The sequence below is a fragment of the Scyliorhinus canicula genome, chromosome 3, assembly GCF_902713615.1.
Source record: "Scyliorhinus canicula chromosome 3, sScyCan1.1, whole genome shotgun sequence".
NCBI classification, from domain to species: domain Eukaryota; kingdom Metazoa; phylum Chordata; class Chondrichthyes; order Carcharhiniformes; family Scyliorhinidae; genus Scyliorhinus; species Scyliorhinus canicula.
Genome location: NC_052148.1, coordinates 168,136,536 through 168,151,328, shown reverse-complemented (window position 1 = coordinate 168,151,328; position 14,793 = coordinate 168,136,536). Strand labels below are relative to the sequence as shown.

The window sequence follows — 14,793 nt, the reverse complement described above, 5'->3', positions numbered from 1 at the left end:
CGGGTGTGGGAGACCGCTTTGAATCATCCATCCAGAGATATCTTAACATTCCTCATTATATCAACAACATGGTTTCTTAAACAATTCCAAGATTTTTGCCTCTACTACTACTATCATACATTGATCTCTCTGAGCGAAGAGGAATTTCCTGATGTCTATCATAAAAGACCCCACTGGAATCTATGATTCTTTCTTCCACTCCTGCAGTTTAACGTAAAGTAATATTTCAGGTTAAGATCTTCTATAACCTTTAATAATATTATATACATCTATAAGGTCATCTCTTGGATGCATGCTTACCGGGACGATAAGCCCAAGCTGGACCCCCCACACCGAGAATTAGTCTCATGGCTCTTCTCTACATCACCCTCAGCAGTGTAAATTTCTCTCGTGTTTCTGGGGAGACCAAAACTGTCCAACTAGATTATTGTACGATTTGATAATTCTCTCCTATGCTTCAGTTAGAGTTCATGTTGCAGATGAGACCCCCCCAGCTTTGTTTTATTGTCAAGTCATTGAAAAAACATAGTCTATTGTGGGCGACTATGTCCTTGGAGAGAAATAGTTACATTGTACATAACTATAGTTCCGGAATATTCTGCATCTGTAAGAAAGGGAGCCAAGTGCAAGATAATGATAATCTTTATTAGTGTCACAAGTAGGCTTGCACTAACACAGCAATGAAGTTGCTGTGAAAATCGCCACACTCCGGCCCCTGTTCAGATACACTGAGGGCGAATTAAGGATGTCCAATTCACCTGACAAGCACATCTTTCAGGACTTGTGGGAGGAAACCAGAGCACCCAGAGGAAATCCACGCAGATACTAAGAGAATGTGCAGACTGCACAGAGAGTGACCCAGGCCGGAATCAAACCCGGGTCCCTGGCGCTGTGAAGCAACAGTGCTAACCACTGTGCTACCGCGCTGATGTGCAAATTATACTAAGTTGAAGAATTACTTATTCAATCTACCTGTTGCTGCATTTCCACCCAGCTGTTAGTGTTTGGTTTGTCTCAACATAGCTCTCCGAGATCTGCTGAAACTTTGGGGATATTGAAATGGAGAATCTGGGCTGGTAATCAATCGTACGGCATAAATAATCCAATCAGGTGGCCATAATGTTGCAAAGCAAGCGGGTACTGATGGGTGATGAGGAAGAGTCAGTGGCTGAAGAATGGAGAGTGCAGGCTTTTCAAAAGCCCCTCACGAAAGCAAAACCCATCTGGCTCATTTCCCAAGAGTAATATGCATGTACAATTCAAACCTGATTGTATAGAATCCCGACAGTGCAGAAGGAGACCATTCAGCCCTTCAAAAGAGCTCCCTCCACAGGCTCATTCCCCGCCCTATCTCCATAATCCCCCCCTAACCTGCACACATTGGATACTAAGGGGAAATTGATCATGGCCAATCAACCTACGTGCACGTGTTTGGACTGTGGGAGGAAACCAGAGCACCCAGAGGAAACCCCCGCAGACACGTTGAGAACGTGCAAACTCCACACCGACAATCACCCAAGGCAAGAATTGAACCCAGGTCTCTGGTGCTGCGATGTAGCAGTGCTAAACACTGTGCTGCCCCATTTTTCATTTTCATTCACTATTTCCCGCTTCATGTACTTTACAAAGCCATCAACGCTATCACTTCCTTTATCCATAAACACAAGTATAAAATATTAATTATTAAATGTAAAGTCAAAGAGACATTGTCCAGCATGCTGCTGAGCCTTATAGAATAGACTGATGCTCAGATTAACACTCGCTGATCTTAGACAGGGTGGCAGCTATTTTAATTGGCCTTGAAGGCTTAGAGAAGGGGGAAATTTCCTGCTCTTGATGACCTGCTGGAAAATAGTCATGAACAAATGGTGACTTCATACAATCATAAAATCAAATAGAAGTTGGCCATTTGGCCCATTGATTCAGTGTTGGCCTTGGGAAAGTTGATAGCAAACCCATACCTTGGTACAACTTGGAGTTTGCCAGTGTCTGGGGTGGAGGTGAAGAGTTACTTTGAAAAAGAACTTGAAATGTTTTTCAGTGATGGAGATATCTGGCTAACTCGTCTTTTGTTTGTTAAAGAGAATGCCTCTAAACATTTCTATTTAAAACTATAATTTTTTCTTCTTTGGAAAGCTTGTGTGTTCATAAACAGCGACTTAAATCTTTAAACTTCCTTCTTTGTACTTAGGAAAGAAGAAAGAGAGACGGGAGCTGCTTCAGCTCAATGTCCCACTTACTATAGCACGTCTGCCGTCAAAGCTGAACTGATGAATAAAATAAAGGACATGCAGAGAAATCCTGCTGAAGATGAGGAAGAAGAACCAGACATCAATGAGAAAAAAGTACTGCAATTTCAAACCTTCATTCAGAGCGAAACCTGGCTGGTTCACTTCTCCCAGTGCCTCGGTTGCTAAAAGTATTAATCCAGTGTAACAAAAACCTATAGAGACTGGGGGACATCAGATTTGATTCTTCATTAGGCCTCAGTGAGCTGACCCTGACACCATGGTGGGCAGGACACCACAGTTAGCCTCAGTGCTGCCTGCTGGAAAGTCTATCCAACCTCATTGCCATATCCCCTGCAGTCAAATAGCCGACAAGACTCAGGATGTCGGCTTTTACATGAAGAATGTCAGAGCGTTCAAGAGGGATAGCCAAATGCTATTGTTTCTAATGGGCCGAATAGTAAATTAGTTGGTTGTGTTGAAATTAATGCTCATATTTCACCTTTGAGGGTGGCATGTGGCGCAGTGGTTAGCACTGAGACTACAGCGCTGAGGACCCGGGCTCGAATCCCGGCCCTGGGTCACTGTCCGTGAGGAGTTTGCACATTCTCCCCGTGTCTGCGTGGGTTTCACTCCCACAACCCATAGATGTGCAGGTTAGGTGGATTGGCCACGCTAAATTGCCCCTTAATTGGAAAAAAAAATAGTTGGGTACTCTAAATTTATAAAAAAATATATTTCCCCTTTGAAATGTCTTCCTATTCCTCCACAGTGCAGTACAGTTAGTTAAAAAAAATTATTTTTATTTGGTTGAATTCAGACCACTATCGTCAACTTGCTGTTATATATATATATATATGATATGATGAATGTATGTCGATTTCAGTTCACAATGGCTGTGTCCTGGGCTTTCCACAGACCACTATCCAATTGTCACATCCTTTCAACATCATTCACCATTGCTGATCTTTTGGTTTGATTTTCAGTGCAGCCACAGAAAGTAATCTGGTGTTATCTGACGCCTCTTTACACAATTCAGTCAAGTAAAAGTGATTCATACTTGAGATGCCAGAGCTGTATATTGTGATCTACATTGCCGGGGGTATTCCATAGAACCAGCGTTCTCAGACCAACAACTGTTTGAAAGATGTGAATTACTTCTTGGCTTCTGCCCGTCTGATTTTCCTGAAAGCTGAGGAAAGTGTACTGAAGCCAGAGGTGATCAAGTCACTGGCCTGTCAAGACAGGGTCTGCCTTTTCTGGACAAAATAAATGGTGGCTGATTGCTTGTTGCCAGAGGAATCGATAAAGCATCTCTTCACGGAGTGTCCTGTACCTCTACTGATAGTGGCGCCCCTTCATTTGCTTTGCAGTACTCTTCTTGAAGTCACTGGCGGTAGTAAATTAGTCACAAACTATGTAATGTAGCTCTGGTCAGCAGTAAACCAGACTGTGTGGTGAATTGAGTAAAATGGTCACTTTTAAAGTTTTTCACAAAAAGCTTTCAAAGTATTGATTGTGACATTTTTTCCCCTGATTTAGTTCTGCTCTTTTTTTCCTTTGTAGTCTGAGCTAATTGAAAGCATAACATGTAAACTTCGGACCCTACGTGAAGCCAAGGAGAACCTAACAGCTGACATGAAACTGAATAGTGCTTTGGGCGAGGATGTAGAGAACATGATTAAAGGCCTGTGCAAGTCCAACGAGTATGAAAAGTACAAGATGTTCATTGGGGATTTGGATAAGGTCGTAAACTTGCTGCTTTCTCTCTCTGGCCGTTTGGCTCGAGTGGAAAATGTCTTGAAGACTCTGGATGAAAATGCAAATGCTGAGGAGCGTGTATGTAACCTGTTTTACTTAACTTGTGCTGCAATTTGGATTGATTAAGACTATTGGCATATACAGTCAACAGAGGGAAGATTTTGGTTCCTATCATTTAGAAGCTGTAGCATGTAAGAGGACTAAGATATTAGATATTTCTGTCTCGGGGTAGTTGATAAAATGATTGTGGTGCTTTTTAATAGAGGAGAGCTATGTTTTCTTCATGGGCTGGTGATAAATACTGTATGTAATACAACATTGGACCATACCATTCTAAGGTAGTGGTTTGATAACCATGTATACTGATGGAATCTTCCTGAGTGAGTCAAAATCATAATTCTGCTCTAAGCCTGTTTCTCAATGATTCACTAGAATTTGACATGCTGTGGGACACCTAACTAGCTTTATTTCCTCCTCGTTCCTTTGGTGAGCCTGTTTGTAGGACACTTCACCCCCATCCCGATCATCGGTCGTGTTAAAAACAGCTAATTAAACACAACTTAGGAAACAAACCTGGGTCATTTCTGAGGACTGATGTTCAGTAACTTCCAATATTGATGCTTCAGTGCAGATGACAGGTGTAAAATATAATAGAGCTAGTCTCAGCATCCCCAGGTTAGGGAAGAGAAGTAGGGCCTCACGGTAGCATGGTGGTTAGCATCAATGCTTCACAGCTCCAGGGTCCCAGGTTCGATTCCCGGCTGGGTCACTGTCTGTGTGGAGTCTGCACGTCCTCCCCGTGTGTGCATGGGTTTCCTCCGGGTGCTCCGGTTTCCTCCCACAGTCCAAAGATGTGCGGGTTAGGTGGATTGGCCATGCTAAATTGCCCGTAGTGTAAGGTTAATGGGGGGATTGTTGGGTTACGGGTATGTGGGTTTAAGTAGGGTGATCATTGCTCGGCACAACATCGAGGGCCGAAGGGCCTGTGCTGTACTGTTCTATGTTCTATCTGTGTTCCATATCTCCATCCTATTCGAAGTATGTAGCTGTTGATTGAGCATAATCTTGGGATTGTCTGTGATGTCTTCCTGTAGTCACTGGCACCCAAACAGTAGCCACATTGATCAGCTGCTCGAGGCCAAGTAAGTGAGCCGAGGATCTGTATCCCAGAAAGAGAAGGGGAGGACAGAAAACTGGACAAGAGAGGGGGAAAGGGATGGGCTTGTTGGGCCCAATAGCTTTCTAATTTCTTCTCCTCGTAAGCTTTCACTTTGAGTAGCTTGGAAGTAATTTCAAAATTGTGCATCTCATGTTTCAGAATCTATTGAATGAGAAGCGGAGACTTCTGACTAGTCAGCACGAGGATGCAAAGGAACTGAAGGAGAATCTGGATCGCAGGGCGCGCGTGGTCCTGGACATCCTGGAGAACTACTTGACGGAGGAGCAATTCCGAGACTACCAGCACTTTGTGAAGATGAAGGCAGCCTTGCTGATGGAGCAGCGAGAGCTGGATGACAAGATCAAGCTGGGCGAGGAGCAGCTCAAGTGTTTGTTGGAGAGCCTGCCTGCTGACTTCGTATCACAAAGGACGGCTCACTCACCTGCCAGCCACCCGGAGCCTGCCACATCGCAAACAAAATTTACCTCTCCACTTTAAAAAAGGAAAATGAAAAGGATTTATTTTATCAGGTTTTAACAGTAAATCACTCAGCGAACAAGAACAAGGAGGGATTCTGGATGAAGAAGGCGGCATATTTAAATTGCGAGCAAAATCTATGTTTTAAAGGAACAATGGCGAGCATTGTTGAGGCAGAAGATGTTCCTCATGGGAATTTATTACAGGCAAGTCTGCAACAGCACAAAACTTGAAAATGCCTGTGAGGCATCTGGAACATCTTTTCAAAAGTGATGTTAAAGATACTTTTTAAAGCCCCTACCAAGGAGAACAGCACAATAAAATGTCTCTGCTTGCAACTTATTTTAAAAGCAAAAAGAAAGCTTTTTGTAGCCTTCCCAATAACAACAGATAATTACTACTATTTATAATTTTGAAGTGTAAGTTTCTGTACATACGCTAACCTTTTATGGTTCTACTTTATTGCGTAGGGGGAAAAAAATCTAATTTTGTAAGAAAATAACTTTTGGAGGAAAGAAAACAACGTATAGTCACAAAAAGTGATTGCAATCTTCAGAGGTTTTTTTTTTGATTAACAATGAAGGACTTAGGACCACCAGGAACAAGAAAGCGGCAGTTTGGAGAAACAGTTCAGAATGGTACACACTGACGTTGACTGATACTTTCAAAGTAACTTTGGGCGATGCTCAATTCTCACATCAAGAAATCCAGTTCAAACTGTCAATTGTTCACTTTTCAAAATCGTGTTTAGAAACTTAAATTTATAAATAAGTGCATTTTGTCCTAATATTTGGCGATTACATGTTAGACATGAGCCCCCTCCCAGTCAATGGGTGTTCACCCTTTCTTACAGCTAGTAAATCTTAATGGCCACGGAAAACTATTCATCATGGGTGACCATTGCCGGAAGGCAGGAGACCTTCAGTGGGCCCAATATTTATATCTAGGTTGGACTCGATTGAAAACACAACTCTAGACGACCAAGGTCTGTGGAACAAGTGGAATGTGTTTGTCACAGAAGTATTCTCCGTGGATGAAGGAAATTATAAAAAGTACACCATCCGAGCTCACCTGTTTGAAGCGTGTTCCCATCACTGTGTGCGTAATGTGATGTTAATCGTAGTACTGGGAATGCAGTTTACAGTGCGGATGTGCACAGCTCCACCCACAGAGCTCTGGGTTTGCTAAGGCGTTGATTCAATTAGTAATAACAGATTTTCTAACGCTGTCTTTTATTTTCTCCTTTTAAAATATTCATTTTTCATGTTCTGATTTCTCAGTGTACTGGGATGCTTGTAAACCACTGTACATAATACTAAGTTTCTAAACTCTAGTCACTGGCATAGCAGATGCGTTAAGAATATTCATTTCTCAGCCTGTCAGATCTGGGTTTTAGTTTTTTTAAGCTTTGTTGCTGCACCTAACGATACGTTGCTGTATGGATAATTGCTCATTCTTGATTGTAACGCCAACGTCTTTTATTCAGAAGGTGATGACTTCTCAGAGTTCAATCACGACTTGGCTACGGTCACAGCTGGACTCATTCAATACGTTCTCCATAGCCATTCTGAGTCTTTGTCCAGACAGTGATGTGAAACACACTGCATGACTTCTCCCAAATCAGCCAGTTGTATGGATGTGAAATAAATAAGAAGGAGTTTGCTGTACATCTCACAGTCAGATGTTTTCAGACAGAAATCATGACATTGAAGCTTGTAAACCACGTAACTGCTACAGACAATAAAAATGATGTGTGTCGGCACTCGGTTGTGTGTTTTGTTTCCTGTGTGAATATAGCAACATCATTGTGCTAAAACATTCGTAACACATTTACCTGCATGCTTTGCTGTCCAGAAATAGGCTATCTTTTTAATGTTCCTTTTTTATGAGCAGGGAGACTTAATGTTCAGCAAATGAATAATGTTTTCTGAGCCCCACCTCCTGTTTGCTTAACAGTTACAATTAATATGCATGATGGTGGGACCTTGTGGAACTTGATTTCAAACCAGGTAGAAAATCTCTCCTGGTGTCTGTGAGAAAGCCAGGTAAAACAAATATGGGCAAACTCAAAATAGTACATAAAAGCAAATTACTGCGTGTAGTTGGATGCATAAAATAGAAAATCAAGGAGGTTATTCTGAGACTTCATAAAATGCCATTTGGCCCTCAGCTGGAGTATTGCGTTCAATTCTGGGTCACCCACCATTCAAAAGGATGTTAAAGCCTGCGAGAGGATGCAGAGGAAATTTACTAGAATGTTAGCAGGGATAAGGGACTTTGGTTATGTGGAGCGGCTGGGGAAGCTCTTGTTGAGGCAGAGAAGGTCAAGGCGGTGCTGGATTGTGGTAGTTTAACGGTGACGCTCCATTGTGCCAAGTTACAGACGGTGTTGGCTTGTGCCAAGTTAAGACAGGACCGGATTTCCACAGCGTACAGATGCCACATTGTAACTGTACATTTGTACATCTCCCCCTCCCACCTGCCACACCAGAAGATGTGTGCAATGCCCTGAATTGTATCCTCCATGTGCCTGCAAAGTTGGTCAAATCAGCCTGACTCCATGGTTCTTAGCTGGTCATGTATATCTGTTTTGTTCAAGCTGGTGACTAACCAGGAGACTGGATTGCCTTTATTTACCACAGGATTAAAGTGCACTCTGGTTCTTTAATTATCAAGTCCACCTCGTGAAAAGCTCATCTATAAAAAGGAGACCATATTAAAAAATCATGTAGGGCAGCATGGTGGCACAGTGATTAGCACTGCTGCCTCATGGCGCCGAGGTCCCAGGTTCGATCCTGGCTCTGGGTCACTGTCCATGTGGAGTTTGCACATTCTCCCCGTGTTTGCGTGGCTTTTGCCCCCACAACCCAAAAATGTGCAACTAGGTGGATTGAACACGCTAAATTGCCAATTAATTGGAAAAATGAATTGGGTACTCTAAATATTTTTTTTAAATCATGTATTGTATGCCAGACATTTTTCCCTTTTCTCCCCTCCTCATGCTGGCAGCCTTTCAACATCCCATCCAGCAGCTAATCTTTATTTGTGAAACTCAACAGAGTCAGTGGACGACTCAGCTCGACTCCGTCCTGTCTTTGACACGCATCATTCCATAAGGGTTCACTGGACAGTGATCAGAATTGGTGAAGCTATTTGCGACTATATTTCAACCAATTTCCCCATCAGTTGAGATCAGTTAACACAACATCAGCATGTGATGGAATGTTAATAATATGTATGATTCAACACCATTCTTTAACAGTGTCCAAGTTCATAAAGCTTTGTTGATGTAGGATGAGTTGGAGAGCAGGAGGGATTAAATACCAAAGATGTCATGGAATAAAAGGTGAAGGGTTAAGAGCATCTGAACAATTTCTCAATTCTACCAGTTAACTGAGCGTGTGCAGCTGGTGGAAATGGCTGTCTTATTTCCAATGCGATTTGCTCATCAGCACATTTACAGCAAAATCTATCCCAAAGCTAGTAAAAGCCATGATAATGTGTTGCCTATCTAGAAACAACTTCTGTGTATAAAGTTCTCCTTATTCAGTTGTTTTCATACCTTTCAAAGCCTGACTCATTGCTGACCTCGCACATCAATCATTAGTCCCACTACTTTCCAGTTTTTCAAAGAATTGGGTTGCTGCCTCCATGCTTCACTCATTAACTCCTTGCCACTCTGACTGATTTGTGACTCCCTTGCTTTCTCTTTACCACAAATCCCTGCCCCACAATTCTGATCCTTTTTATACTTTTATGGGATGTGGACGCCACTGGCAGGATCAGCATTTGTTGTCCATCCTGAATTTCTCTTTAGATGGTAGAGAACCATCTTTTAAAAATATTTTCATCCAAATTTACACCCACCAACAAACAATCAACGGTAAGAAATACAATGTCAATCCCCTGGCCAATAATTCCTCCCTCCCACTAACCCCCAAACAACCCTCAACATTTTAAATACAAACATCAAAGAAAAGGATTCAGGAATCCATCATCCACCCATACATAGTCATTAACAACAACATACACAGTCCAACACCCTCCCCCTAATGTTCGATGTCATCCAATTCTAGAAAGTGCCCAATTAACAAAGCCCATGAGTTGCCATCAGGCACATGGTGGAGAAACTGACCTCCACTCCCAACAGGATCTGCTTTCGGGCGATCAGTGAGGCGAAGACTAATATATCTGCTCCAACCCCGGCCGATTCGATATCCCGAATATGACCTCCAGAGGACCCAGCTCAAGCCTCACCTGTACCACCTTCGGAATTCCCCTGAAAACCTCCCTCCAATACTCCTCCAGCTTTGGACATGGCCAAAACATATGAATGTGGTTTGCCCCTCCCCCGGCAACATTCACAAACATCCTCGACCCCCTCAAAGAGTCGGCTCATCCTCGCCTTTGTGAGATGCGCCCTATACACCACCTTCAGCTGTATCAGCCCCAATCTCGTGCATAAAGTTGAGGCATTCGCCTTCCGGAGCACCTCACACCACAACTCCTCCTCCATGCCCCCTCATTCCTCCCACTTTGCCTTAATCCCCACCAGCGGTGCCTTCTCCCCCCAGAATCGTCCCATAAATCGCCGACACCACCCCCTTCTCCTTTCCCCCTGTCACCAGCACCTCCTCCAACAGTGTGGAGGCCGGTGCCACCAGAAAGGTCTGTACTTCTTAGCAAAATCTCAGACCTGTACATACCTAAACATTTCCCCCTGTCCCAACCCATTTTTTGCCTCCAGCTCCTTCAATCCCGCAAACCGGCCCCCTAGAAACAAATCCTTTAATACCCTGACTCCCTTCTCCTCCCATCTCCGAAAACTCCCAACCCACTTCCATGGTTCAAATTTGTGGTTTCCCCCGAATCAGCATTTCCCCTGACACTGACCCCCGCCTAAACTGCTGGTGCAACAGCCTCCAGATTTTCAACGTCGCCACTACTACCGGAATCCCTGAGTATTTCCCGGGGCCATCGGGAGCGGTGCTGTTGCCAACGCCCTCAGCCCGACTCCCTACACAGACACTCCTCCATTCTAATCCACTGGGAGTCCCCCCTCTAACCCAGCTCCTCACCTTCTCTGCGTTCGTTGCCCAGTAATAATATAGCAAATTTGGAAGACCCAACCCTCCTTTGGCAGGCAGATCAGCAGGCACTGAAAAATAAGCAAGAATCGAGGCAACACATTCATTTTAACCGCCTGTACCCGACTTGCCAGTGACAGAGGGAGACCATCCCACCTTGTCAGATCCGCTTTCACCCTCCCCACCAGACTATTAATGTTATACCTATGGAGCCCTCCCCAATCCCGTGCCACCTGCACCCCCAGATATCTAAAGTGAGTCCCCACCCTACGGAATGGTAGCCCCCCCACCCCCACCCCTGGCCGAGACGCCGCAAAATATTCACTTTTATCTAAATTTAGTTTATATCCCGAAAAAGATCCAAACACACGAAATAGCTCCAATATGTCCCCCATCAACACACTCCGATACATACAACAGCAAATCGTTCGCATACATAGATACTCTATACTCTATGTGGTAGTATGCCGAAACACCATTGGTGGATAAGGCTCGCTGCTTATTGGTCCATTGGTATGTAATACTTGTCATCTATTGGTTAAGGCTGTAAGGTAGCTCCACCCAGTAAAGGAGGGGTATAAGAGCCCGTGTTACCCCCGCAGCTTCATTTCTGTACCTGAGCTGCTGGGGGAAACATCTAGCCTATTAAAGCCTTCAGTTCAGACTACAACCTCGCTTCTGTGGTCATTGATGGTGCAGCAGCACCCCCCCCCCCCCCCCCCCCCCCGGGTCACTATCCCTTTCCACACGTCCAAACTCCTCAACGTGATGGCCAATGGCTCAATCGCAAGCACGAACAACAGGGGAGACATAGGACATCCATTCCTGGTCACATGGTGCAGAGGAAAATATCACAAATTCATGATATGCGGACACTTGCCCTCGGCTCCCTGTACAGCAGTCTACAAATCGTGGTCCCATCCCAAACCGCTGCAGAACCGCAATAAAATAACCCCACTCTACTCGGTTAAACACCTTCTCGGTGTCCAATTACCACAATTACCTCTGTCTCCCTCCCCTCTGCCGGTACCATAACCACGTTCAATACCCTCCTAATGTTCAAAAAGAACTGCCTCCCCTTCACAAACCCAGTCTGACGTTCCCCCATCACCTTCAGCAGGCACTCCTCCAACCTACCCGCCAATACCTTCGCCAACACCTTTGCGCCACATTCAAAAGTGATATGGGGCCTATACGACCCACATTCTGTCGGATCCTTATGATTCTCGAGCAAAAGGGAGATCGATGCCTGCTCCAAAGTCTGTGGCAACACCCCCTTCCCTTTCGCCTCCTCAAAGATCCCCACCATCAGCGGTGCCAACTTGACAAATTTCTTGTAATATTCCACCCGAACCCCATCCGGCCCTGCCACCTTCCCTGACTGTATCCTCCCAATCGCATCTTTAATCTCCTGATCCGCTATCACCCTCTCCAATGTGGCCCTTTTCTCCTCCCCCAGCCACGGGTATTCCAAGCCATCCAAGAATTCCTGCATGTCCGGATCCTCCCCAGGTGGTTCCAACCTATACAATCTCTCGTAAAACTCCTCAAATCTGGCCCGGAGCCACCAGCAATTCCCCTGCCCTATCCCGCACCTGAACAATTTCCCTCATCGCTGCCTCCCTCCGAAGTTGACCTGCCAGCATGCAGCCCGCCTTCTCTCCATACTCACTGACCGCTCCCCTCACCCGCCTCAATTGGCACACCGCCTTCCTTGTGGACAGCCGGTCAAAACTCGCCTGAAACCCCTTCCTCTTTTCCAACAGCGTTGGATCCACATCCTCTACATACCACCTATCCACTTCCAACATCTCATCTATTAACCTTTGCAGTTCCATCCTCTCCTCCTTATACACCTTTACCTTAAACAATATCGCCTCCCCCCTCACCACTGCCTTCAAAACGTCCCACATCACTGCCTGCGAGACCTCACACGTACAATTAAACCGCACATATTCCTCAATCACTTTTCCAATCATATCACAAAGCCCTCGGTCCCCCAACAGCCCCATATCCAATCTCCACCCCGCCTCTGCACTATTCCCTTCTCCAACACCATATCGAACTCGTGTGGCGCATGGTCCGATATTGCAACTGTCGAATATTCCGACCCCTTGACCCTGGCCAACAGCGACTTCCCCACCACAAAAAAATCTATCCGCTGATAAGCCTTATGAACTGAAGAGAAGAAAGAATACTCCCACTCCTCCGGGTGCAAGAACCTCCAGGGGTCCACTCCCCCCATTTCCACCATTAGCCCACCAACGCCTTCACTCCCTCTGACTGGGTAAGCGATCGCGGTCGTGACCTGTCCAAATTTGGCTCCTGCACCATATTCCAGTCTCCACCCGCTATCAATTTATGTGAATCCAAGTCGGGGATGGCCCCACACACCTTCTTTACAAACCCTGCACCATCCCAGTTAGGACCACACACGCTTACCAACGCCACCAATTTCCTTCCAATGCCCCTGTCACTATTACGTATCTACCTCCCTGATCTGCCTCATTTAGAACTTCACTCTTTTATTCACCAGAACCGCAACCCCCTGTGCCCTTCTATAAAAAACCAAGTGAAACAGCTGGCAAGCCCACCCCTTTCTAAGCCTCACCTGATCCTTCACCCTCAAGTGAGTCTCCTGCAGCATCGCCACATCTGCTTTCAAACTTTTCAAATGCACAAGCACCCTCGACCTCTTCACTGGACCTCCCAACCTCCTCACGTTCCACATAACTATTCTAACAGGGGGTCTCTTTCACCACCACCCCCTGCCTTTCCACGATCATCATAATTTTGGGCCCTACCCACTGAGCCTGACCCGTCCCTATTGTTGACATCGAACCCCATCCCCCTCCCAGAATCCCCCTACACTCCCTCTCGAAGAAACCCCACCCAGTGTCGATCCCCTCCCCTCCCTTTTCTCACCTCCTAGGCCCATTGAAACCTGTTCACCAGACCCCAATGTCCGCAGCCCCACCCCCACAACACCTCCATCACTAGCTGACTTGAGTTGGCTAGTGCAGGGGCCCCTGTTCGGGCCTTTCCTCCCCTCCCGCCCAGTCCCTGGAAACAAAAACAATCATATATATACTTTTCATAAAAAAACATCGCTACAAAGAAGAGCAACAAAATCTTGAATCACTATAACAGCATGAAGCAAAAGCATTATTCAAAGCTACAAAGAACAACAATAAAAAACTTTTAATCTCTATAACAGTATGAAATAGGAACATTATTCAAAGTTACATATATACATTCTCCCACTCTTTACTTCTGTACCAAGCCATCTGCCTTCTTAAATGCCTCCGCCACCTCCACCGTTTCTAAATAAAATTCTCTGGAGTTGTAGGTCAGCTTAGCTTTGCTGGATACACCACTCCAAAACCGTACTCCACTGTCACACAATGCAGCCCTCACTCGGCCGTGCCAGTTCCACCATCACTTCCTGATAGATACGAACCTTGGCACCTCCCATTCCTTCTTTGCCCAGTTCAATACCTTCTCCTTCATGTGTAATCTGTGAAAACAGGTTATCACTGCCCTTGGCAGCTCGTTTAACTTAGGCTGAGACCTCAGCAACTGATGAGCTCGGCCCAATTCATACTGAGAGGGTTCGTCTCCCTCCCCCATTGGTTCTGCCAACACCTTGGCAAAGTACTCTGTCGGCCTTGGGCCCTCTGCCCTCCTCGGGCAGGCCTACAAGCCTTACATTTTGTTGTCTCGAGTGCTTCTCCATAACCTGCAGCTTTGCTTGCAGCCCTTTATTGGCCTCAACCACCCTCTGTAGCTCTTCACCCATCGAGGTGAGCTGATCGCTGTGCCGCGACATGGCCTCCTTCACTCCCATAATCTCATCACTCTGTTCCCTCACCTCAGCTGACGCCTTTGCAACAGCTACCTTCACTGGGGAAATTGCCTCCTCTACTAACACCTTCAGTGCCACTGCCATCTCCTTTCTCCTTACTTGCCACTTGTCAGCCCAAGCCGGGATATCGTCCAGGTCTTGTTGTATTTGGGAATAGATTGCTTCAGTATCTGAGGAGTCATGAATGGTACTGAACATTGTGCCGAGATCAGTAAA

At 45.4% G+C, this 14,793-nt stretch overlaps 1 protein-coding gene across 6 annotated transcripts in view; it reads left to right on the top strand.

The window, feature by feature from the left end:
• Window positions 1–7,387, top strand: part of shroom3 (shroom family member 3) — a 547,942-nt gene extending 540,555 nt beyond the window's left edge. For all 6 annotated transcript variants that reach the window (XM_038791699.1, XM_038791697.1, XM_038791701.1 and 3 more), the window contains 3 exons: window positions 2,192–2,345; window positions 3,795–4,067; window positions 5,308–7,387. In XM_038791699.1, coding sequence (XP_038647627.1) covers window positions 2,192–2,345; window positions 3,795–4,067; window positions 5,308–5,646 — 766 coding nt within the window. In that variant the 3' untranslated portion in view covers window positions 5,647–7,387. The remainder of the gene's footprint in view (window positions 1–2,191; window positions 2,346–3,794; window positions 4,068–5,307) is intronic.
• The last annotated feature ends 7,406 nt before the right edge of the window (window positions 7,388–14,793 follow it).